Raw genomic sequence first — 23,950 nt, forward strand, 5'->3', positions numbered from 1 at the left:
TTCAGTAAATACCTGTCCAGGTGTGATGGCACCTCCATGCAGCACTGCCAGCAGACAGCTGAGGGCAGAGGTGCGGACGGCAGCGGCGATGCGGCCTGCGTGCCACACCAGGTTAGGAAGCAGGATGTCACTCAGAAACCTCTCTGAATCATCATGGAAACACCTGGGATGACGCACAGGAAGGGGGGAAAAAGACACGATAAGTCAGCAGGAGTACAGAGAAAACATCTGCTTTAAGTACAATACAGCAATCGGCCAGCACCGAAACATTTCTGATGATGTGCAAATGTAACATGACATGCAGCATTACAGCTATACCATCAATATCATGGACAGTCCTACACTCGCTGTCGTAACGCAGAAGGGGGAGGAAGGCAGCAGTGGAGAAAAAGCCTGACGCAATGACTAGAACATCTGGGTATCCTCCTTTCACTTCTCTCTGCCTCTGGCATCCATACCACAGTCTGCAATGCCCTTAACTGCAAACCAGCACTGGCCACTAGTTCTTCAGCTTATGCCACTAACCTGTCATATGCCACATGCGTTAAAGTGTTGCAACGATTCCCTGCCAGTAGAGGGGGACTGTGTGTCGCAAATACAGCAAGAATTGTGCAGCTGGATGGGCTCAGTCACCTTAACAGCTCATCACGAGTGATGCCAGAGGATGGAAAGACATATTCCCACATTACAAGGATGATGTCAAGTGGTTAGGGAAGCAAGATTTTGTGTTGTACTTACACATCCGTATGCATGCACACCCGTGCACGCAAGTGCTAGGTAATTTTGACTGTATACCTAATGGCTTTATATGTCCTTGAGCAATCTCTCAGAGGTACAGTGGGGCAAAAAAGTATTTAGTCAGCCACCGATTGTGCAAGTTCCCCCACCTAAAATGATGACAGAGGTCAGTAATTTGCACCAGAGGTACACTTCAACTGTGAGAGACAGAATGTGAAAAAAAAAAATCCATGAATCCACATGGTAGGATTTGTAAAGAATTTATTCGTAAATCAGGGTGGAAAATAAGTATTTGGTCAATAACAAAAATACAACTCAATACTTTGTAACATAACCTTTGTTGGCAATAACAGAGGTCAAACGTTTACTATAGGTCTTTACCAGGTTTGCACACACAGTAGCTGGTATTTTGGCCCATTCCTCCATGCAGATCTTCTCGAGAGCAGTGATGTTTTGGGGCTGTCGCCGAGCAACACGGACTTTCAACTCCCGCCTCAGATTTTCTATGGGGTTGAGGTCTGGAGACTGGCTAGGCCACTCCAGGACTTTCAAATGCTTCTTACGGAGCCACTCCTTTGTTGCCCGGGCGGTGTGTTTTGGATCATTGTCATGTTGGAAGACCCAGCCTCGTTTCATCTTCAAAGTTCTCACTGATGGAAGGAGGTTTTGGCTCAAAATCTCACGATACATGGCCCCATTCATTCTGTCCTCAACACGGATCAGTCGTCCTGTCCCCTTGGCAGAAAAACAGCCCCATAGCATGATGTTTCCACCCCCATGCTTCACAGTAGGTATGGTGTTCTTGGGATGCAACTCAGTATTCTTCTTCCTCCAAACACGACGAGTTGAGTTCATACCAAAAAGTTCTACTTTGGTTTCATCTGACCACATGACATTCTCCCAATCCTCTGCTGTATCATCCATGTGCTCTCTGGCAAACTTCAGACGGGCCTGGACATGCACTGGCTTCAGCAGCGGAACACGTCTGGCACTGCAGGATTTGATTCCCTGCCGTTGTAGTGTGTTACTGATGGTGACCTTTGTTACTTTGGTCCCAGCTCTCTGCAGGTCATTCACCAGGTCCCCCCGTGTGGTTCTGGGATCTTTGCTCACCGTTCTCATGATCATTTTGACCCCACGGGATGAGATCTTGCGTGGAGCCCCAGATCGAGGGAGATTATCAGTGGTCTTGTATGTCTTCCATTTTCTGATGATTGCTCCCACAGTTGATTTTTTCACACCAAGCTGCTTGCCTATTGTAGATTCACTCTTCCCAGTCTGGTGCAGGTCTACAATACTTTTCCTGGTGTCCTTCGAAAGCTCTTTGGTCTTGGCCATGGCGGAGTTTGGAGTCTGACTGTTTGAGGCTGTGGACAGGTGTCTTTTATACAGATGATGAGTTCAAAACAGGTGCCATTCATACAGGTAACGAGTGGGGGACAGAAAAGCTTCTTACAGAAGACGTTACAGGTCTGTGAGAGCCAGAGATTTTCCTTGTTTGAGCTGACCAAATACTTATTTTCCACCCTAATTTACGAATAAATTCTTTACAAATCCTACCATGTGAATTCATGGATTTTTTTTTCAAGGGTTTAAGGTTCAAGGTTCTTTATTTGTCACATGCATAGTTATACAAGTATAACACACAGTGAAATGTAGCCTGACACGCTCCTCGACATGTGCAAAAATTGGGGGGGGGGGGGGTGTAGAGGAAGAACATTATATATATATATATATATATATATATATATATATATATATACATACATATAGTATATACACTGGGTGAATGTGCAGTAGTAGCAGCAAGCAGGTGAATTCTGTACATTAATATGAATAGACATCTGACTATTTTACAGGATAGACAATATAAACATATTTAAAATTAAAGGAATTCACATTCTGTCTCTCACAGTTGAAGTGTACCTCTGGTGCAAATTACTGACCTCTGTCATCATTTTAAGTGGGGGAACTTGCACAATCGGTGGCTGACTAAATACTTTTTTGCCCCACTGTAAGTGTCACTCAGAAGACAGCACAGCAGAAAATTGGTCTCAAAGATGGGGAAGGGAACAAGTCTCCTGGGCATCATTGGACAAAGAAATCCACAGTAACATTTCAGCATACATTAAGTGATCCAAAAGGAAAGCTGATCTACTCTGGTCTTTCTTACAAACCCCCATGGTTCCACACGTTACTCAATTACAGGTTTATTTAAATCAGATCAGAGCCTTCAGATGCAGTTGAAAAAAGGTCAAGTGGTTCATTTTCTGGCATGCTCCACATCGCACAACAACTTAAATCAATCATTAATAATGAAAAATGAAACTGAAATTATTTTAGTATATATCATTTGGCACATTAACAGAAGTACACTACTGACTGTTTTCCCCCTAAATAAAATCATATGAATTTAACTAGATTTCACTCTATTTTTAATCTGTTTTTCTAGACCACACCTGCAGTCACCCTACATCCCACATTCTGAGAACCACTGGATTAAACAGAAGTGAATTTTGAATCTCATGTGATGCCAAAAGCCATCTTCAGACTGTGCTTTTTTCTGTAGTTGGTCTTATGCAGTGCACAGACCTCAAATAGATTTTGGGTCTTTCAAAATCATCATTGCACATACACAATGTGGACAACAAGATTGGACATCTTAATCTTGAAATCTGGTGTTTTCAGCCCTACTGCAACAAGTGTATAAAAGCAAGGTAGTCATGCAGTCTGCCTTTTCAACCATTTGTCAAAAAAAATAGCTTGTTTGGAAGAGCTCACTGAACTTGAGCATGGTAATGCAACTGGACGCCCCTGTAGCAACAAGTTAGTTTGTACATTTTCTTGCAGCTGAGATATTCCACAATTAAATGTAAGTTCTATCACTGCAATGTGGAAGTGTTTAGGAACCACAGGAACTCGGCCACAAAGTGGCAGACAATGTAAAGCTACAGAGCGGTGTCACTGAGTGCTGAGGAGCAGAATGTGGAAAATTCACCAACTGTCTGCTGACTCAATAACTGCAAACCTCCTCCGGCATTAACATCAGCACAAAAACTTTGCACTGGGAGCTTCATGCCATGGGCTTCCATGGCTGAGGTAGGAAGGTACCCCCCCCCCAAAAAAAAAAAAAAGGAAGGTACCCCAGCACTTTTGCCCAAATGATGGCGTCATGGTAGAAGGTAGGGCTGTGCGATATGACCAGAATCTCATATCCCGATAAAAGAATTCTATCGTCCGAATAACGATATAAATCACAAAAATGTAACATTTTCTGTAAATTCTGTGAATCTCGGGCAGTTCGACTTGCGGGAAGCGTTTCCAGCTGCGCGTCATGTCGGAGTGTTTTAACTCCGAGTGAAACTATACATTTTTAGACATAAGTTGTAAAGGCGGCCGTTTTCTTTGTGAGTATTTATTACACGGCGTGCTGCGGGGAAAAGCCTGTTCTAACGTTTGAGTCTAAGGTTTATTTTTTAGCACCTGGCGGCTCTTTTTTTTTAAAATTCTCATCCGTAAATAATCTGCTCTTTCGCGTGATTCCATTTATTTTGGAAAGTCTCAACAGGATCTTAGGACTTTATTGTGAAAGGTTTATGCGGAACATAAATAAGCGGACACGCAATGCTGTTACCGCCGTTGTTGCTAACCACAACGCATAAAAACAGGCGCTTGTCCGTCTGTAGTGTGGTTATATAAAATATAAGAGAAAGAGAGAACTTTAAGAAATTAATATAGCCGCTACAGTGACCATCAAAACCATGAAAAAATATTGCCGTAAACAGTTTATTTTGCGACACCACAAAACAAACCATAGCGTAAAATGAAACAATAGACGTTTTTATATCGTCATCGATATATATCATTATATCGAACAGCCCTAGTAGAAGGTGTATTGGAAGGTTTTTGGAATTTAGCCATATTATTATGCAATATTAATTTCAACTACCCTGTCATTTGTTTCATTCTATAATGTGTTATTACAGGGTCAATTCTGATAAAAGCACAGCTCAGTTTATTCTTTTTTCATGTTACTAATTTATCTGCAATCAAAAAAAAAGATAAGAAACCACATTTGGAACAAGAGAAAGAGCTCATCTCTTTTTCCCTCCCGTTTCATATCTTGAAACCTGACATTAAGACTAAAGACGTATCTATTGCATATCGTTCATGCATGAAAGCACACCGTTGTCTTCCTTGTAACTCAGATTATTTTGTCCAGCCGCATACGGTGGAGAACAGAGGCACACACTTTCATTTCTTACACAACACCTTCTACTTAGATTTCATACTCAGCTTTTTAATCACGACACACAAATCCACATGAAACAAAAGTGTTATGAACGTGTGCGGATGAAAGGCACGTGAACTCACACAAACTTTCCCTTTCAGCTTGTTCCATAGCGGCGCTGTCATTATGCCATTTTGGTTTCAGAACAAAGACGAGAGGTTTTCTCTATGACTATCATTGTGCTCTTGATGACATATAGCGCGTGTGTGGCCTGCAATCTGCCAAGCATCAAGACCAGTCCATAAATCATGAGGGGAGAGGACTTTGGCAGAAGGCAAAGCCCCATATAGGATAATTTAAGTTCACACTATATGAATCTGAAACCTTTTGAAGGTATACCATGATTTCCGTCATACTGAGGGTTTGTGATTACAGGAGATATAGCTCAGGGATGAGTGAACCAGTTAGCAGTGCAGGTGGCCACGTTGGAAGTGAAGAGACAGACTTCTTTTGTGCGATATGCCAAATTATGGATTAAAAAAACAAAAAATCTCACGAAAGCTGAATATCCAACTTCCACATTTTTGGCAAAGATGGCAGAATATTCTGGCTCAAGAAGACCTCCTGTTTATGTGATACTTTTCACTGAAATACATTATGTTGCCTTCTGCTGCCGCTGCCAACTCGAGCCAAAGGGGACTTCTAGTGTGTTCCCATACAAAGATTAGCACTAGTTTCTTCCTCCTATTAACAAAACAAACTTTCTGACTGCAGCTTTAAGATTAGTTACACACGACACAGATGTCTCCGTCTGAGGTTTTCTTTCTGATCGACGGGAGCAGCTGCTGCGAGGATCTCGGGTTTAATGCATTCCATCAGACGCAACCCCGAGCCCATACTGAGGGCTGCACAGCTGAGGGCTCAGAGGGGACCCTGTTGGGGTGGTGTTGGCGTGGGGGGTGGATGTCAGACATCCCTGCTAGACCCCCTCATATCTCCTTAAGCAGTCAATAACCATTCAAATTAGCGACGAGAGATTCAGGCAGCATGCGCCGTTTGCTTCAGGCAAGCTGTGAAGTGATTAATTAATCAGCGTTAGTTGATCTAATACTCCCAATGAGACCATCTGAACTCAAATGGGACTCCCCTGCAGTCTGTATGGTGAGTGAGGAATGTGGTTTATAATTTCAGGATGACTGGGCGTCTTACTGATTTTAGCAGACAACATCACATAACCCTAGCTTCTCTCCATTGGCTTCCTGTTTGTTTTACAATTGATTTTTATGACTTTTTTATTTAAAAAAAAATAATTAAAGTATGTCTGGGCCTGGTGCCCAGCTATGGAGCAGAAATTATGACCTTGTGGCTTTGGAATTACCTGCCTGTGGAGAAATGTTTTACAGATTCAGAGATTCTTTTAAATCCCCGGTTCTGGCAGAATCGTTTAGACTTTTTTTCATTGTTTTCATCCATTTATTTATTTTTTTGATGGCATTTTGGAGCCTCCTAGGAGAGCCATTTCAGGCATGTCCTGCCAGGAGGAGGCCCCCAGGAAGACCCAGGACTCGCTGGGGAGATTATATCTGTCGGCTGGCTTGGGAACGATTTGGTATCAACCCACTGAGATTGGTGCCCCAAAGACCCTAGCCCAGATAAGCGGTAGAGGGAGCGAGGAAAGATGGATGGATGGCATTTTGCATTTGTCCTTATTATTTTACATGAAGATTTCTGGATGTAAACATAGTGGAAGCTTTCTGATTTATATTTCTTGTCTGTGTGCAGTTTGAGTCGTACTGACTAATCACATTTGACCAGGCCTTGGTTGCATGCAAGTAAAACTGTCCATGTAGAGAGAAAAAGGAGTACAATTTCACGCAATGATGTTTTACCCACGTAAAAATTATTTTCACTAGTAAACAACGACCAAGATGTGAAACTGGAAATCTTGGCCTTTGGAATATTAGATAATTTACATTATCTGATATTCCGAATTTCCTGGCCACACTGAAAGCTCCAAAATATTGGCCGTTGCCTCAGACGTTTTCCTGTTGTGTGTCAAAAACACTCTGCAACCTCTGTTTTTATAGGTGTGAATATAAAGCTAATTATCATTACATATGAATCCTATCACCAACCATCTCAAACAACTTCTACAATTACTCATTTTGTGCATGCAGTCCTAATTATGGTTCCTTGTTAGCATGTTTTGAATGAACACAGTGATGTAAAATCCAGAAAGTGTAAACTAAAACTGATTAGTTGGAAATTTAAAGTCTGAACCTCATCCAGAGAAAAGGATGAAAAAGGAAACAGCAAATGAGCGTGCTGTTAAGTGTGAAATATTCATGAACGTCAGACAGAAACATCTCATTCCCGAGTTCTGTTCTTTAGTGTGAACACGTGTCACTCTCACCCCTGAGAATCCAGTGTTTTGTTTGCATCCAGCAGCAACTTTGCAAGCATTGTGAAGATGCTCATCCTCATCTCTGGGTCTCTGTTTGGTTGGAGGCAGTTATGGAGAAGAGGCATTAACTGGCTCAAAAACTCGCCGATCACTGGACCTTTAAAAACACAGACAAAGTTGCATTACTACAAATAACATTTCTTTTTCTGGTCTAATACACTTTTGCACAAAAAGGAGTTGCATGAAACTGTAGATGCTGACTTTGTGTGGCCTGTATTTTAATCACTAGGCCACCATATGCCATAGGCTCCATTTATTTATGCAAGGACAAGGACAAAGCTATTCCAGGTCTACCTGCTACCTTTGTAATGCAGATGTTTGCAAAAGAACTGGGTGAATTTGTGACAGTGGGGACAGTAAGTATTAAAAAAAGGCTCATTGGTGTACCTCAATATGACCTCAAAACACCTCAAAGCCTTCGCCAAAGGCATACTGAATGTTTTTTTTAATCCAGTGATGGCAAAAACATGACTGTACCCATCTGAACTTCAGTATCTCACTTTAATATATAAACTTTGATACACCACCACCTGACACCATGTGAATATGTAAGGGGAAACTCTGTGGATAGACATGCACAGTGGCACTGCACCCTTAAAATGAAAAGGTTTGTATACGGTATAAAGCTAAAAAACAAATTAAAGTAGTGTAATGCGGCTTCAAAACACAATAAAAGTTCATTTCTATGCCATTTAAAATTCAAGCACTGATTTGGAGGGACAGAATATTCAAACTTGATTTTCACATTTTAAAAAAAACTTAGACTGCCTTTATAAAATGTGTGCAACAGTGGAGAGTGGACAAAAAGGTGGGGACAGAGAGTTAGGGGAAGACACGCATCAAAGGTCACCAGATCGAACTCAAACCCCACCTGCTGCCTTGCAACCTATGCTCACCTGCCCACCCTGTGAGCTAAACTGGCGCCCTAGAAACAGATTTCTGATGAACACGAAAAAGCTGCTTTGCGCTGCCATATTTAATCAAATCTCCTGTGTTCTCATACCTTTCCTCAGACCAGCTGACTGTGCGTTCTGCATTTGGAAAGAAAAAAAAAATAACGCACAGATGCACAATGGAAATTTCAGTGTCCAGAAAGACTGTTGTTCAGCCTAATTCTCGCATTACCAATATAACCATTATCACTACTTCAGCAGTGCTTAAACCTGGATTCTTCATCCAAAGGACTGAAGTTCATTCAGTCTTTCAGTCTTATTTTTACCCAACTACTAAATGCTAAATCCCTCCATAAAAAGCAACAGTGCTGGTTTTACAGAGAAATAATATATTTGCGTTTGTGAATTTTCTCAACAGGACTTTGTCAGGACAAAAAAGAAAAAAAAAGCCCCTGTTTTTTGCTTTGTTCTTACCTTTTTAAAAGGCACTGACCATATTGTTGAGTTATTAAAAACCGTGGACTGGTGAGGCATTAACACTGAGTCAGAGGAAATGAGATGTAAGAAGATCTTTGTGCGACACTGTTTTTAAACAAATGTCTTTTACAGGAAAATGAGAAACTCACCGGGCAAATATCCCCATGCCTACGCACGCTTATCCACTTACAGTCTTGCAGCATGTTTACACAGCTATATATAGTGATCTCTCTATGTGTAATGAGCGATAAGTGTCCAAGCCCTGTTTGGACAGACAAACAGAGTTCATGACCTGTTTATACAGACACGAGTGGAGACGGAGGAAATCCTGACATGGCCCGGGGATGCTAGCCAGCGACATAAAAAGATATGGGAAAACAGGCAGGCCTTTTCCATCCAAAGGGAATTTGTGAATCAATCAAGAATGTGTTATTTAAGCAGAGGGAGCTCAAAATGACTACTGATGTGGCAAGGCAGAAACAGAATATTTTGATTATAAACAATTAAAAAACAGTCAGCATCTATTTTATCCTTTAACAAGAGAGAATGGGAGTGAGAGAGATTGTGAGTAATTGTGCCATACTACATACAAGCAGACATTCTGACACCAGCTGGAGAACAAAAGACTGAGGAGGATATGAGCAGGCAATAATTATTCCTGTCTCTTACAAACACAGATGGAGTGTTTGAAGAGCTGATGAGCAAGCAAAATGACCAATTCTCAGTTGTCATATCAACTACCGTCAATTGTCCAAAAGGGACCCAATTTTCCTGAATCACGTGGACATCAAACACAGTGATAAAACGATAACACGACTGTCTGTTTTGCTGCCCGTAGCAAAGTCCTTGGGATGTGTTAATAGAACATCTGCAAGAATGAAGCGAAGCTTAACCCTGGAAAACATTTTGTGCAGTTCTGCTTTTTATTTCATGCTATTTTGGCTGTGCTGAATTAACATAGCTCATATTTGCAAGACAATATATTTTATTTATTTATTTTATTTTAGAATTGTTGTCTCAGTTCCTTAAATTAGCTTAAAATGGCTAAGCAACGCAAAAACCTCCACATTTCATCCTCAGCCCCCCCCCCCAAAATGCCCCACTGAAAATACAATTTTTGATCCCGCATTTATCTTGACATCAACTAACAAATTTCTTTATGTTAGGATTTTATTTTGGACCGCTCTTAAATTTTTATATTTGCCCACCAGGTGGCGCTACTTTTTACAATTCAAAGCATGCAGTAAAATTTCAGAGTTTTTTTTCTGTTTCCCTCAAGGATGCCTTGCTACTGAAATCATAAGTGTGTCCAGGTATTGATGTTAAATTATGGTTTGTTTGTGTGTGTGTGTGTGTGTGTGAGTGCGAGTGCGAGTGCGTACCAAGTTTACACATCTTTGTGGGGACCAAAAATTGGAATTTTACTATACTTGTAGGGACCAACAGCCCTTATGGGGACAATCCCCACGAGTTTGAAGGCATTTTTGAGAATCAAAATGTGGTTTAAGTGTCAGGGTTAGAGTTTGGCTAAGGGTTAGGCATTCATTTTTTATAGTTAGGAGTAGGGTAAGCATTATGTCAATTAGATATCCCCAGTAAATGATAAGTAACTTTACAGAGCTTCAAAGATGTCTCAGCAGCAAGAACAAAAAAAAAAGAAAAAAAAGAATTGACTTTTTTGAAAATTTGGTTCTTGCTCAGGCAGTTTATGCAGCTGCAGCCATGGTTAGAAGTATGAACAGTACCTCATCCTCCTCTGAGCACTCTGAGGCTGACGTGGAGGCCTCAGAGGTAGAAACAGACGCAGTGACAGGATGGACCTCTCCATCTCCATATTTTGGTTATCCCCATATTTTGTCTCCCACAAAGACTGCAATGCCCTGCTACATCCCAGGAGCCAGAGGTTTGACCCCAGGACCGACACACCCTGCCACCAGCTATGCACTGGTGCTGACGGATGAAATCCTGCAGCAAATTGTGGTTATGAGAACCTGAAAGGAAGAACTGCTTATGTAGAGATGCTCATGTTGGATGGTGTTTATAGGTCAAAAAAAAAAATCTGTTCCAATCTGCAGGGTGCTGCTGCAAGCCCCTTTCATCAGCAAATGTAAGGGCAGTGTGACCTTTGCACAGACAGAAAGAGAAGAGCTGGCAGCACCACGTGGAACGCATATAATACTTTTACAGCCATTTGTTTGTGGAAAGGTGGTATTATTTTCGTTAGGATGAGTTAAAAAAAACAAAAACAAAACAAATCTGACTCTGTATTAAAAATAAAAATGGATGAAAATAAATAAATATAATGACAATATAATCCTTGAAATGTAGTTTATTTTATTAGTTTGTTTGTTTTTTTCAATTAAAAAAAAGAGTGGAGCTGTGCAAACATAATGGCCTTTAAAGGGTTAAAAAAAAAAGAATGATTAATCATCTTTTATACATTTCAGGCTGAAGTAGTTTTAGAAGACTGAGTCATTTAAAGTACAAATTATAATATATAATTTATATAATTTATATATAATATTTCTACAGCGGTTTTTGGGAAAGTGGCATTTTGTCGCTTTAGGGTAAAAAGAGTCCGTTTTTTTAAGGCTCATCTAAAGATTAAAGCATTATTCAATATGAAAACAAAACACACCTTTACACAGACACGCACATGGACACACAAACACTGAGCTTCAAAGTGTCCTTGATCCAGGAGAAGGTCAAGAACAGGCAGCTTTGCTGCTGTTTGATGTAGTGACCTGCACAGGGATCACTGGACTTAGAGTGGACTGGTCAGTAAGTGTGTGAGAGTCTGTGAAAGAGTAAAAGAGAGAGAGCACGTGTGTGAGTGTGTGTGTGAGAGAGAGAGGGGGGGGGGGGGGATTATGAGGGGGGGGACCCAGCTGCCCAGTCAATTAGAAAGGGAGTAGTGAGATGGAGAAAGAGATGGAGATAAAAGCGTGGTGCAGGGAGGTGGTGATGATAGAGGGTTTTATAGGCTAAAGGGGCGCAAAGAGAAGTCTCAGAACCAAACCGAGGGTCACAGCTTTTAACCCTCTGTGTCATCCACATACACACACTCTAACTGCTTTACAAACAGAAGGGAAGACAGAGATGTACAAAAGTCAGGAAGCCAAATTCTCTCCTGTGTGGACAGTCACTCACAGGGATTGATCTTAGACAGTGACACAGTATGCGCTGCCTTGGGAACTGTCAGGTATTAACTAGCATAATTTTTTTATCCTTAACATTCGACTATCGACATGGATTGTGCCGACAGCACTGACATCAGCTCTGACTGCTGAGATTAGGACCTCTCCAGCTTCTCTCAGGAGGAGTTGGGACCAGCAAGAACCAATGAGAGGTGGTAGGATGTGTTTTCATGATTCCTCCTGCTTCTGTGCATGCAGGACAAAGACAACAATACAAACCAAACTCCCCAAAAACCCAAAGCTATCCCAACTATTTGTGCAGTAAAGCGTATGTGCTGCCTTCAATATGGACTACATGTGAGGGACAAATAACTTTATTCTTAAAATATGATGTAGTATATCATGTCCGAACAAGCTGAAAAATTACTACCACATGAGGTGGACGTGAACCTGCTCAAACTGATGGATGTAGTGATTTTCTTCATGTGGCAATTCGAAGTACCCATGTCTTAAAGACCTTACTGCATATTTTTTTCCTCCACTTTTACCACTGTAGAGTCTATACATGCAAAGACTTCAGCACCTGCAGTATAAAGTGGCTACATCTTGCACACATACAAGCTTCAGCTCTCACCTGATTGTATGACTACGATATGCAGCTGAAGTCTCTCTGGGGAGTAACTGGACCAGGTGTTGACAGAGGCAGACAGCCAGTCCAGCAGCTGGCCCATATGTTGTCTATAGAGCTCCATCACCGAGTCCAAGCCCTGCACCTTACACAAGAACTGCACACTCTCCAACGCCTGAAGAAGAGAGGGGGTAGGTGGAGCAAAATTAAGTCAACATAAGTTTAGACTGCAAGGTTTACTTGAAATCATGAAGTGTCTATAAAAAAATCAAAAATCAAACAACAAACAAACAAAAAAAGCAGAACTGAGCGAGAGTAAGGCTTAGCAAAGATGAGAGAAAAGTGATAAGAGAATTATTTCAGCTGAACAGCTACTGGTTTCCAATAATTTCAGGAATTCGGATGAGACACAAAAGCATCGTGTGAAGCCATGGGAAGAATAACAGAGCAGACATGACAGGGTCTCACACAGACAACCACTCAGAAACTAAAACATAGATACACAGGATGTCACAAAGGCACAGGAACCGCCAGTACATGCACACACACATCAATAAAGCTGAGCTCAGAGGAAAGGGAAAGAATGAAAGAAAAAAGGGATAGTAAATACTTAGCTGAGTTCTTATGGCAGGGAAACAGACCTATGGGGCACTTAATAATTCCCGTTGTAGTCCCTTAGGGATGGACGGGGACAGATACATTGTTTGAGTCACAAATCGGCTCTTTCAGAAGAGAGCCAGACAACCCTGAGCTGTCCGCTGATGGGAAAGACATGCCCCTTTTCTGGGAAAACAAGTTCTTCTTTTCCTCTGGGTCCGGGAATGCCCAAGGCCATTCTCACCATTCCTCTCTTTCTTAATCCATTCCTTCCCATCTCTTCTCTACTCACTGCTCCCTGTGTGAACATACACACTGATGCAGACAGACATAAACACACTGTCACACTGGTGGCCCATGTGGTGTCTGGTGAGCATCTGTGCCAGTTCCTTCCCGCTCCTCTCCCTATCATTACCCTACGATTGGCGACAAGAAGTTAGATGACATGTTGACCTCAGATGCCACTGGCTTCACTTGTCACTGGTCCTGTTTGTGCTTGGCATGTGGAGCCTGACCACAAGATGAGAGGTAATTTATTACCAGGATATGAGATGGCTTTTTTTCACCTGAGAAGGCTTTATGGAACTAAACGGGGCTTCACTTCTGACACAAACCTGTGTCACAAGTGCAACACAACTCATCCCTCTCCACCCCTATTTCTGTCCGTTTCTTTCATTCTCCACCTTTCCCCCGCCTCCTTTCCACAAAGACTGGATTTAAAGTTCCACTCCAAAGGTGCAATTTCAGCTCCCGTGGCTAAGTGGGTAATTATACAGTTTGAGCCCATGTAAATGCTTACATTCCTCGAATAGCTCTCGTGTCATAAAACCTGCTTACCTTTCTAGTAAAAAAAATTAAAGGGGAAAAACAACAAGTGAAGGGGAAAATTGTGTAATTTCAGAGCAAAATATAGACGAGAGCTGCAGGAAGGATGGATCTGGATCTGTGACTTCATGATGTGGATGTTTTCTCACCTTTTCGCTCAGCTGTGGCTCAGTGGAGAAGCTCTGGACAGCGATGAGCACTTGGAGCAGCTGCAGGCTCCCTGAGCTGCAGTCTGACTCACACTGATGCAGCAGCACATCCACACACGCCAGCAACTGCTCCAAGTACATAACCTGTGAGGCGTGGTAGGAATGCATTATTATTAAGACTGTCTTTTCTTTGTGAATTCTAAGAAGCAATCCCGCTTTTTTAACCTGGTGACATCATTCTGGAACAACTAAATGGCCGCTTGTCTCATGTTTCCTACCAGTAATAACAGATGAACAAGATACACAGTAACACAGAGTGAGAACGTTTTTCCCCTCATCTGAAAACACACAAGTGTGTGTGCGATTGCTGACACTTGTCAGGCAGTGTTGTGGTGAGCTCATGTTTAGACAAAGACCTGCAGGTCAGACTAATTTCCATGCCATCACTGGGACCGTGGCCCTTTTTTCCCCTTGTTTTCACACAGCCTGTCATTAGGGTGTCAAGGGGGTAGAGTTAGAAGGAGAGTGAGGGGTGGAAGGTGTAAGTGTGATTGAGAGTGTGTGATTTTGTATGAGTTGTTAAGAGGAAGAATGCCCTCCAGGTGTTTGCTTTGGTCTGCAGGAAGACCGGTTGGGTTTTGAAATGGTTTTGGTGGTAGTTGGCTGACTAGCACTAGGTGGTGCACTCTCTTTTCCCAAATTTGAATCTTGGGATTAATTTCCAAGCAATCAGGGGTTACAGCAAAGTCATATAGCAATGCAAAAATAGACTAGAACAAACACTTAAACACAACTTGCCTGCTGCACCATACACCGGTCTTTGAATGCATTTCTCATGTCATTGACCAGGGTGGGGGATCCCTTCTTATGACTGAGCTTTTCACTGGGACATACACACAGCAGGGGCACCAGGGAAGCAGTACTGGAAATAACGCGGCACACACATTCAGATGCTGCATATTAAACATTCGCAGAAAACAACGATTAGGGCTGGCCGAGAGTGAGGGAGCGGAAAAAGTGGTGCGGTGTAATGACTAGGTGGACACCTGGAGCAGGTCGAGATACACCTGGTTTTATTGGTCTGGGCACGTTCCAGGGGCCCTCATCACCTCGCGTACGTGCATCTGTCCACCGCTGGATGCATCACTTACGATACTCCTCTTTAAGAAGCTATACTAGGACCTGGAATTTCTATCCAATGGGGAACCCCACCCCACTCCACCAACAGCTACCGACATTGCTATAGAAACAGAAAAACAAACACTGGGAGTAGATGCAATATCGACCCTTTGCAGTGAGCTGAAAGTTGCTCTTATGCCTTTTTTGCACTCTTTGTCTGCCCTTCAGTTGAGCAGTGAGCGGTACCCAGCTGTCGCTGATGGCAAGGTGCATGCACACAGGAGACTCGCTAATGTATGAAAGTACGCTTGCTTGTTCAGCAGAATAGTTGATGTTGCAACATTGTGAAGCTTCTCCGTGTGCAGACAAGATGAAAAGACCTTTCTTCTAAATCCTGGCTGTGAAACTCACAGAGCTCTTCCAGCTCTAACTATCTTTACCAATCCACACCAGCCCTGCAGACGTGCTGATGTCTCTATCACCATGGCAGCCTAAAACACAGGGACACCACAGCTGTGAAAGGTGTGTATGATATGATCCACTGCAGCCATGTGGGAGTCATAAGAAAACATAAATTTCACATCTGAACACGGTGGCTTCTTTAACCACCCTCTTTCATGTCCGCTCAAGCTCCTGAAATCATCTTCAATTTATAACCAAAAGTTTTTTTGTTTTTCCACGAAGCATCTGTCATTTATTTTTGTGAGTCGTCCCACCCCCCCTTTCTCAAAATAAAGAAAAGAAAACACAGCTGAAAGAGCCTGTGAGGTTATGTCGTGCAGAAGCATCATATATCAGCTCCTTACAGGGCCTTCAAGTCTGCCTACGCTCACTTTGAAGTTTATTTATATTTAATTTCTTAACAGGCTTCATTGTGTTCAAGTCAGACTTCACCTTCTCCTTTTTCTCTGCCTCTTGTTCAGGTGCCACATAACTCTCTGAAGACTGCACTTATATTTTAAAGTCCTTTAAATGTCTATATTTATAAAAAAATTAAGAATAAAATAAGGTTCTGAGTGTGCCTTACTTTCTATGCTGCCATTGTGCCTGCAGCTGAACAAACTTTTATCCAATAATAATCAAAAGCAGGTCAATCTAAAAGGTATTTGGCATTTTAGTGCAGAGAGATCACTGGCATCCTGAACGCAGGTGGTCCTGTCTCCGTTGGTGTTATTTACAGCTACACGGAGATCTGGCCCGTCTCCATGCTATGAACTCTGCCTGTTGTCAAAGAATGTTGCAGGTGCTTTGTCTCTGCCACCTCCCCTGAGCAGTGCTCTGTGCTTTGCCCTCAGAAACAGTGGAGGAGACTGACAGAGTAAGATAGATGGAGAGACAGACAGAGAGGAAGCAGAGGTCTCCCTGCATCTGTGCGACAGCATGTGACTGTCCCATCCGGTTAATTCTTTTTCTGGTTGACCCCACCAGACAGCAACGAGGGAGGACAGAAGGAGGTCAGTTTCCGTATTCATTTATCACCAGCCTTGACCAGTCAGGCTTTGAAATTTCAGGGATTCCTTGAATGGCATGGCTGAACTGCAGTCTGGCGCTAGGAGCTCGCCTGGCTATTAAAAAAACAAAAACAAAAAACCAAAGCCTTTGCGTTGCCTTGCCTGCTCAGAGGGGTCACAGCAGTCATCCTGAATTAGTGATTTTTTGTTATTATTATCTCAAGGAGGAAATTCTTGCAGGGCACTATGAGAAGGGATGGGGTCATGTAGGTCCATATAGGTAGGCCCGTCGTGCGGTTATCTGGCAGACAACTGTTATTGTGAAAGGGAAACATATTTGGCGCTAGAGGAAAAGAGGCATGGAAATGTCTGCTCCGCACACGATAGGAATTTTCCTCTTATTTACAAAGAAAGCCCAAATGTATTTCAGTCACAGTTCATAGCTGCGATTGAGCAGAGGCGGTGCCATCAAAGTGCAATGCTAGATTTGAAAAACACCATGTGGCCCTGAGTGTCACCTTAACAGACTTGGCATTTTGGAGAATTCCTCCACAGTGAACCTCCTGAACTCACCCCATACAGTAGAGCTATTGAAAAGCCTTGAAGACTTTCACCTTATCATCAAACTTATTTCCATAACGGACAAATTACACCAGAAATATATACAGTAGACGATTGCTGCAAAGTCACTGCCAATAATAAGAGCGCTAAGGTACACAGAGAAAGCAGAAAATGACCCTTTATGACACTGCCAAGATCATCTAACATGACTAGCTGGGATGGGGAAAATCAAAACATGGCTTCCTGTGAGGGAAGGTAAGCTGTCATCAAAACAAGTGTGATTTTAATGTTTTAACTTTTTCAACGTGTCCCTCCCTTACCAGTAAACTTCATACTGGAAATCAGCTAAAAAACAGTAAGAGAATGTGTTTGTAGTGGGCGAGCAGGAGGTACATGGCATTACTGGAAGAACACTCATACTCAGGTAAATAAGTTCAAAACAGGCCAACCACAACGAAACCCAAGCTTCCCTCTGCTGACCTGTTGATATCCCTGGCACACATCGGGCTGGGCCAGAGCGTTGGCGACCTGCTGGATGTGTGGTTTAAGGAGGGGCCTGGAGCATCCTCCGAGCACGGCAGCCAGGACCATGAGGGGGGCCCAAGGGTGGGAGGAAGAGTGTGGGCTGGCCACGTGATCCAGCAGCAGTTTGAGGAAAACAGGTGGAGGGACAAAGGTCCCTATCAGTTTAGCAGCTGCCAGACACTGAAGGTGGAAACAGAGAGGAAGAGAGTCAAGAGCAGAGACCTGAGGGAGTGTCGAGGATGATGAGTTTTCCACACATCAAAGATCAGCGTAATCCTCATATGCAAACAGGTGCATCCCAAGTCCTTGAGCCCTGATTGGCCCAGTTCAAATATAGAAGCATGTTTAGACTGACATGAAGAATAACTGCTGACTCAGAAGAAACAGTGCTATTTTACAGTATGTGCAGATGTGAAATTTACTGAATTCCACATTTAAAACAATCAAACAAAAAAATCTTTTAAAAAGTGATGTATAATGTGCTCTACTTCTCTGGTTACTCACATTGTTGACTACGTCCCTCTCACTATCTGTGCAGGCCCGATAGAGGGTCGCCAATAGGGCCGGCAGGTGCTGGATGCAATGGTCCTCGGCGTGGAGCAGCAGCACTGAGAGAAGCTGAGAGGTCTTAACCCGCGTTGGCACCAGCCAATCGGTCACATCGTGTGTGATAGCCGGTACCAGCTTCCCCAGATTTCTCACAACCAGCTCTCTGCAGCCTAACCCTGGACGCTCCACTGCAAGAGAAATTGAAAAATTCACCTAAGCATACTCTGCCACTGTTTGTAATCTGTATTTTCTTTGGAAAAACTCATGTTTTCCGTCTCATTCACTTAGCATTAAGATGGAGAGTTCCAACAGAAAATAGCAGATAATAGAGAGAGATTTGCTTTACAAATTTACTGAACACTCTCCAGGATGCTAGGTTGTGATCAAAAGTATCTCAAATATCACACTAATATAGATATCAAGACCCATAATCGAAAATATTTTCTGTTCAGAGTACATTGCATATGCTTAATTAATTTATGTGTAGTCTACGTGTGAAATCATTTTGTTACGCACATCGTTATGAACTATATGAATCCTTAAAAAGAGCATTTACAGCACAAGAAATGCCACTGATTCACATATTTTCAAAAGTGTGCTGAGTGGGCTCCACATTCTCTAGAAAACCCCCCAAAACCACTTTTTATGACTGCGATTCCGCCAAAAGGGGCTTGTCAGAGCAAGAGTTAACACTTTTCCATATAGCCTTCTACATTTCACTTTTGCTTGTCTTTCTTTTCACTAACCTGCCACCTTATTGCCCTTCTCCTATAGGCACACTAATGAGAGAGGAAGGGAGGACTAAAGGAAGCCAGAGATAAATCAGAGAAACACAACAGGACAAGACCAAACAAGGCCCTTTCTGGTTGTCTCTCACTGTTTGACAGTGACCTCTTCACACTGGGAGGCCCGGGAGATTTATGATCACAAGACAAAAATGGAAAGAAGGACAGAGAGAAACGTGCTCTTCCTTTCCTGTCGCCAGGCAGAACCAGTATTCATTCATACTGTCCCATGTGGAGCAGTGTACAGGATCTTCTTTTTAAAAATGCAGACTTGTGCAACCGAGCTGTGCACATATTTGTCCTGGCCCTCTAGGCAAACTGCAGGCCAACTATTGTGGCCATGTTTCAGGTTCATATTGCTACCAGGCCCGAGGCAAACACTAATCTTTCCAAGCCAGTACCTGCCTTGACAACAAAGCTGTCATAGACTGCATCATTTCTTCTTACTGTACATTATAACTATGAACAGCTGTAATAAAGAGACAAGATTTAGTGGAGTAGGGTGCAGCTATTACATTTAGCTTTACGCTGACATGCAGCTGCTTTAAGAACTTTGAGTCTAGACAAGAAAGTAAAACTCCATATACAGAAAACTTTCTAATCCCTTGTCTCACCACCTACGCGGAGTCGAGGTTGATGCATTACACCGATGCCACCCACTCCACAGCTTATTCTTGTCTTATTTACTAAGATCCCTTGATCACAAACAACAACAGCTTTTAGAACTACTGAGATGGAGAAAAATGTCAATGTCAAAGTTCACCATTCACTCTAGCTTGAACTCTTTACATTATTTACCAAAATACCCAACTGGATGACCACACTCCTTAAAAATTGTAGCATAGGGAAGAAACAACACCTTCAGACCTTCTGATGGGTAATGTGGAGGTGGAGTGAGAAGGAAGTCCATTTTGTCCTTGATGTCATCTTCATTCTCCTTCTCCCACTGTGCGCCTACCTGCTTCCACAGATCAACGGCTAGAAGTCTGAAAGAGGAAACGGAAAGATGAGAAATGAGAAATAATAGTATGGTCATTGTTGTTTGCACTATATTTCATATACATCTAGGTCCAGTGGATCATATGGCCACAGTCAGACAGTTTATATGTAAATGAAATATGTAAATGAAAGAGTGTAAAAACAGTACTGCATAACCAATTACAGCCATTTTTATACACACTTGAACCTGCATTTGGCAGCTGTACACTAGAACTCTAAATATGAGGAACAAATGATGTTTGTGCAAGTGAAGGGGGTTCTTCATTAGGCTGAAAAACCAAAATAAACATTATCAGCAAGCTGGCAAACACTTCAGAAATGACACTGACATTGTTCAGCTGAAAGGCCATAGAAGTCAACTAAAGCGCACCATGGCAGAATTCTTTCACTGGCTAAGAAAACATCTAACACAAAAACCCTCTTGAGGAGAAAGGTCTATCCTTGTTAAGGTTCCAAGAGCATGAAGCCCACATTAGCCTTTCCAAAAAAAACATCTAAACAGGCCCGCACAGTTCTGAGAAAATAATAATTTGGACACATGAAACCCAGATTAACTTTTACTGGAATGATGGGAAGAGATAAGTATGGAGGAGGAGAGAAACATAATTCAAAGCACACCACATAATCTGTCAAACAAAGTGGAGGTAGCGTTGTGGAATGGGCATGTATGACTACTAGTGTTTAGTAATCATGTGACTGCTGATAGAAGTAGCAGAGTGTATTTTACAGTGTACAGAGCTCTCTGCTCAGAGACTGATCAGACAACGCTTTGCAGTGCGAATGGATGATGAAACAAAGCAAACTGCAAAGCAAACTGCAAAGCAACCTAAGAGTTTCTCACTACAAAGAAATGGGATGTTCTTCAATGACCAAGTCAGGTCACCTGATCTCAACCCAACAGAGCATGCTTTTTCAGTTATTAAATACAGAAACGAATGCAGAGACCCACAAACAAGCAGCAACTGAACATAGCTGTAGTAAAGGTCTGACAATATATCTCAAGGGAAGACACAAAGCATTTGGTGTGTCCATTTGGTGTGTACAGTCAGTGACTCCAAAAGATTTTCACTCAAGTATTACAAACAAATATAAAATTTGTTAATTTATCAAATTGGAAATAGGAGAATGTGTATAAAAATGACTGTAATTCTTAACCCCCTAAAAAGCCTTGAATTAAAGTTGAAAACATGCACTTCAGCATCATGTTTGAATTAAAAGCCGCTGTGTTTGTGTAAAGAAATTGTGTCATGTAGTTTCTAAACAGGAAATTACACTACAGAATAAAACTGTGGACTTTAACCTTATTTCTGGGATCTCATCATTGATGGTGCTGAGCAGGAGAGGGATGAGTTTGTGAAAATAAGAATATCTGTCTCTGAAGTGCAACAGCCAATCACCGACGACTGCAGTCACAGCTTTTCTCACCTGGATCCAAAGAGAGAATGATAGGGGGGCAAAATTCAGGATCTTCTAAACATAGACAAAATGGGTTTGAGTTTTAGGACAAAAATGTTAATCCATGGTCATGTTATTCCTGGAAGTTTTTCCCCCCAAAAAACTGAACCTGAGGTGAGTCGTCAAACAGTCTCTGCGCCAGGTGAGAGAGCACGTCATCCACTTTTTTCCCACTTCCATGCTGAATGACCGCCCCAGTGGCTTCGATGACAGAAACCCGTACCCGAGTGTGCTGATGAGCAATTGTCAACATGAGGGGCTTAATGAGACACTCGGCTTGCATGTGAAAGTGCTCTGAAGAGAGAGAAGGGAAAAGGATTGCAGTCCATTCAATTGTCTAACTGAAAGCTGGATCATGCAGTGATATAATACACAACTTATGATACATTATCAGACCAAGTACAGTGCTGTGAGAAGTATTTGCACTAATCCAGATTTATTTCCTCTTTTTTGGATACTTGTCAAACTTGGATGTTTCAGATCATCAAACAAATTTTAATATCAGACAAAGGTAACCTGAATAAATAGAAAGTGCATTTTAAAATGATAATTTCATTTACAAAGAAAAATAAGTAATTTAGGTAGAAAATTGAGCTTAATCACAGCCAATTAATGATTTAACCAGAAGCAAGCAATTCTTTTTCTCACAGGGCCAGGTAAGTTTAAATTGTTTTCCCCTTAATAAATGAAACCATCATTTACAAACAGCATTGTGCATTTACTCGGGTATTCTTTGTCTAATATTAACATTCATTTGACGATGTGAAACACGTCAGTGTGCCTACGGGATCTGTTCAGGCAAAACAAGCAACTACTGACTGCTCTAGTTGCCCAGCACAAAAACGTCACTCTTGCCATTTAATATAAGTGCGGAGGCACCTGCGCAGTACAGGAAAGAGAGCTGTTGGGCCCCAAACATGTCTGCGTGCTTCGAAACCATGGTAACCAGCTTTCTCCACAGCCACAACAAAACCCATTCACCAACCTGGCACACACTTCGCAAAGTTCACGGTGCACTTGCAGCTTTCACGTTTAACATCGGGGAAAGGGTCTACGATGGTTCTCTGCAGTATGTTGATCACTTCGCTCAGATAGGGTGCTAAATTCTTCCCGCACACTTCCACTATTAGAGTTAGCATTTCCACGGCCGACAGGCGAAGTTCCTCCGCCGGCTCCAGGATCTCCTTCTCCCCAAATCGCTGAGCCAAGCAGGGCATGAGATAAGGCAGCGATTCCTCCGGCTTCGGGACACATCGGATAAACTCTGTCAAAACCGCTATAGTAGTTTCTCTGCATCTTTCCATTGGGTCTGACAGGCATTTAAGGAGAGGCTTGATGAGGGAAGAAAAGACTTCCTGTAAGGCGCTGCTGGACAGTCCTTTATCAACCGTCTCCTTCTTGATCGCCTCCAGAGCTCTTTTTCTTGCCTTGTTGTCTTCGTTCAGACAATTTAAATGTCGGGCGAGTCCTCTCAAAACTTCAGAGGAAGCATGCTCGTCTCCAGTCGCCATCGCCGCCATCTTGGCTGTCGTTATGGCAACCGGCATTCGCACGACAAACAAACGACTGCTTTACGATAGTTTCAGATTCAAAAATATGAAACTTTATTTACATTCGCAAACACAAGACTATCATGGTGGCATCTAGGGCTATTCAGATGTTTTCATATATTATTACAGCAGACAGAAGAGATGTTCCAATACAAACACAAATTAAAGAACAAAAAATAGAAATCAATAAAATAATAATAATAATAATAAAAAAACACTAAACACACACACACACACACACACACACACACAACCCCCCCCCCCCCCCCCCAATTAAAAGTTCACCAAATTGCCAAAACAGAATGAAAATGACATACACAATGATTTTATTTGAAGTCTCCCAGCTATACAAACTGTATATTCTGTAAATTAGCCAGGTTTGGCTTACAATTAAATTTACAATTGCGGTCAGACACTCATCATGGCCATAAATCTCATGGCTATTTGGAGATTTTAATGACTTCCTTAAACTGTTTGTTTTTCAGTGTTGGAATCCAATACAGTATACATTTATTTAGGATTTTCTCTAATCCATGCAGGTTCAAAAGTATACATACAGGCTCAAATACATACACTTGATAAGTGGTGCTGAAAGTACTGTGTCTTTAATTTGACATGGCCAAAGTCTATTAACTTCTCATCAGTGATCATGATGGACTGCTTATTTCTCTGACCAACACTCAAAACAACGGGAAAATCCACAGAACTCAGTGAAGATCTAAGAAGAATTGTAGATTTGCACAAGTTGGGAAGGTCTCTTGGAGCCAAATCTAAACAACTATGGGCAGAAATCTGTGCCATCAGAAACTGAATTTGA

General features: G+C 42.1%; 1 protein-coding gene across 1 annotated transcript in view; it reads right to left on the minus strand.

The window, feature by feature from the left end:
* dnaaf5 (dynein axonemal assembly factor 5) overlaps positions 1 to 23,136 on the minus strand; it is a 30,856-nt gene extending 7,720 nt beyond the window's left edge. The window contains exons 1-10 of the mRNA XM_082530811.1: positions 22,569 to 23,136; positions 21,693 to 21,877; positions 21,429 to 21,553; positions 19,997 to 20,115; positions 18,300 to 18,532; positions 17,751 to 17,975; positions 14,140 to 14,283; positions 12,575 to 12,743; positions 7,383 to 7,530; positions 13 to 163 (exon numbers count right to left, since the gene is read on the minus strand). Of these exons, the coding sequence (XP_082386937.1) occupies positions 13 to 163; positions 7,383 to 7,530; positions 12,575 to 12,743; positions 14,140 to 14,283; positions 17,751 to 17,975; positions 18,300 to 18,532; positions 19,997 to 20,115; positions 21,429 to 21,553; positions 21,693 to 21,877; positions 22,569 to 23,130 (2,061 nt within the window). The 5' untranslated portion in view covers positions 23,131 to 23,136. The remainder of the gene's footprint in view (positions 1 to 12; positions 164 to 7,382; positions 7,531 to 12,574; positions 12,744 to 14,139; positions 14,284 to 17,750; positions 17,976 to 18,299; positions 18,533 to 19,996; positions 20,116 to 21,428; positions 21,554 to 21,692; positions 21,878 to 22,568) is intronic.
* Between the last annotated feature and the right edge of the window lie 814 nt (positions 23,137 to 23,950).

The sequence above is a fragment of the Aulonocara stuartgranti genome (assembly GCF_965226115.1).
Source record: "Aulonocara stuartgranti genome assembly, chromosome: 4".
Taxonomy (NCBI): Eukaryota; Metazoa; Chordata; class Actinopteri; order Cichliformes; family Cichlidae; genus Aulonocara; species Aulonocara stuartgranti.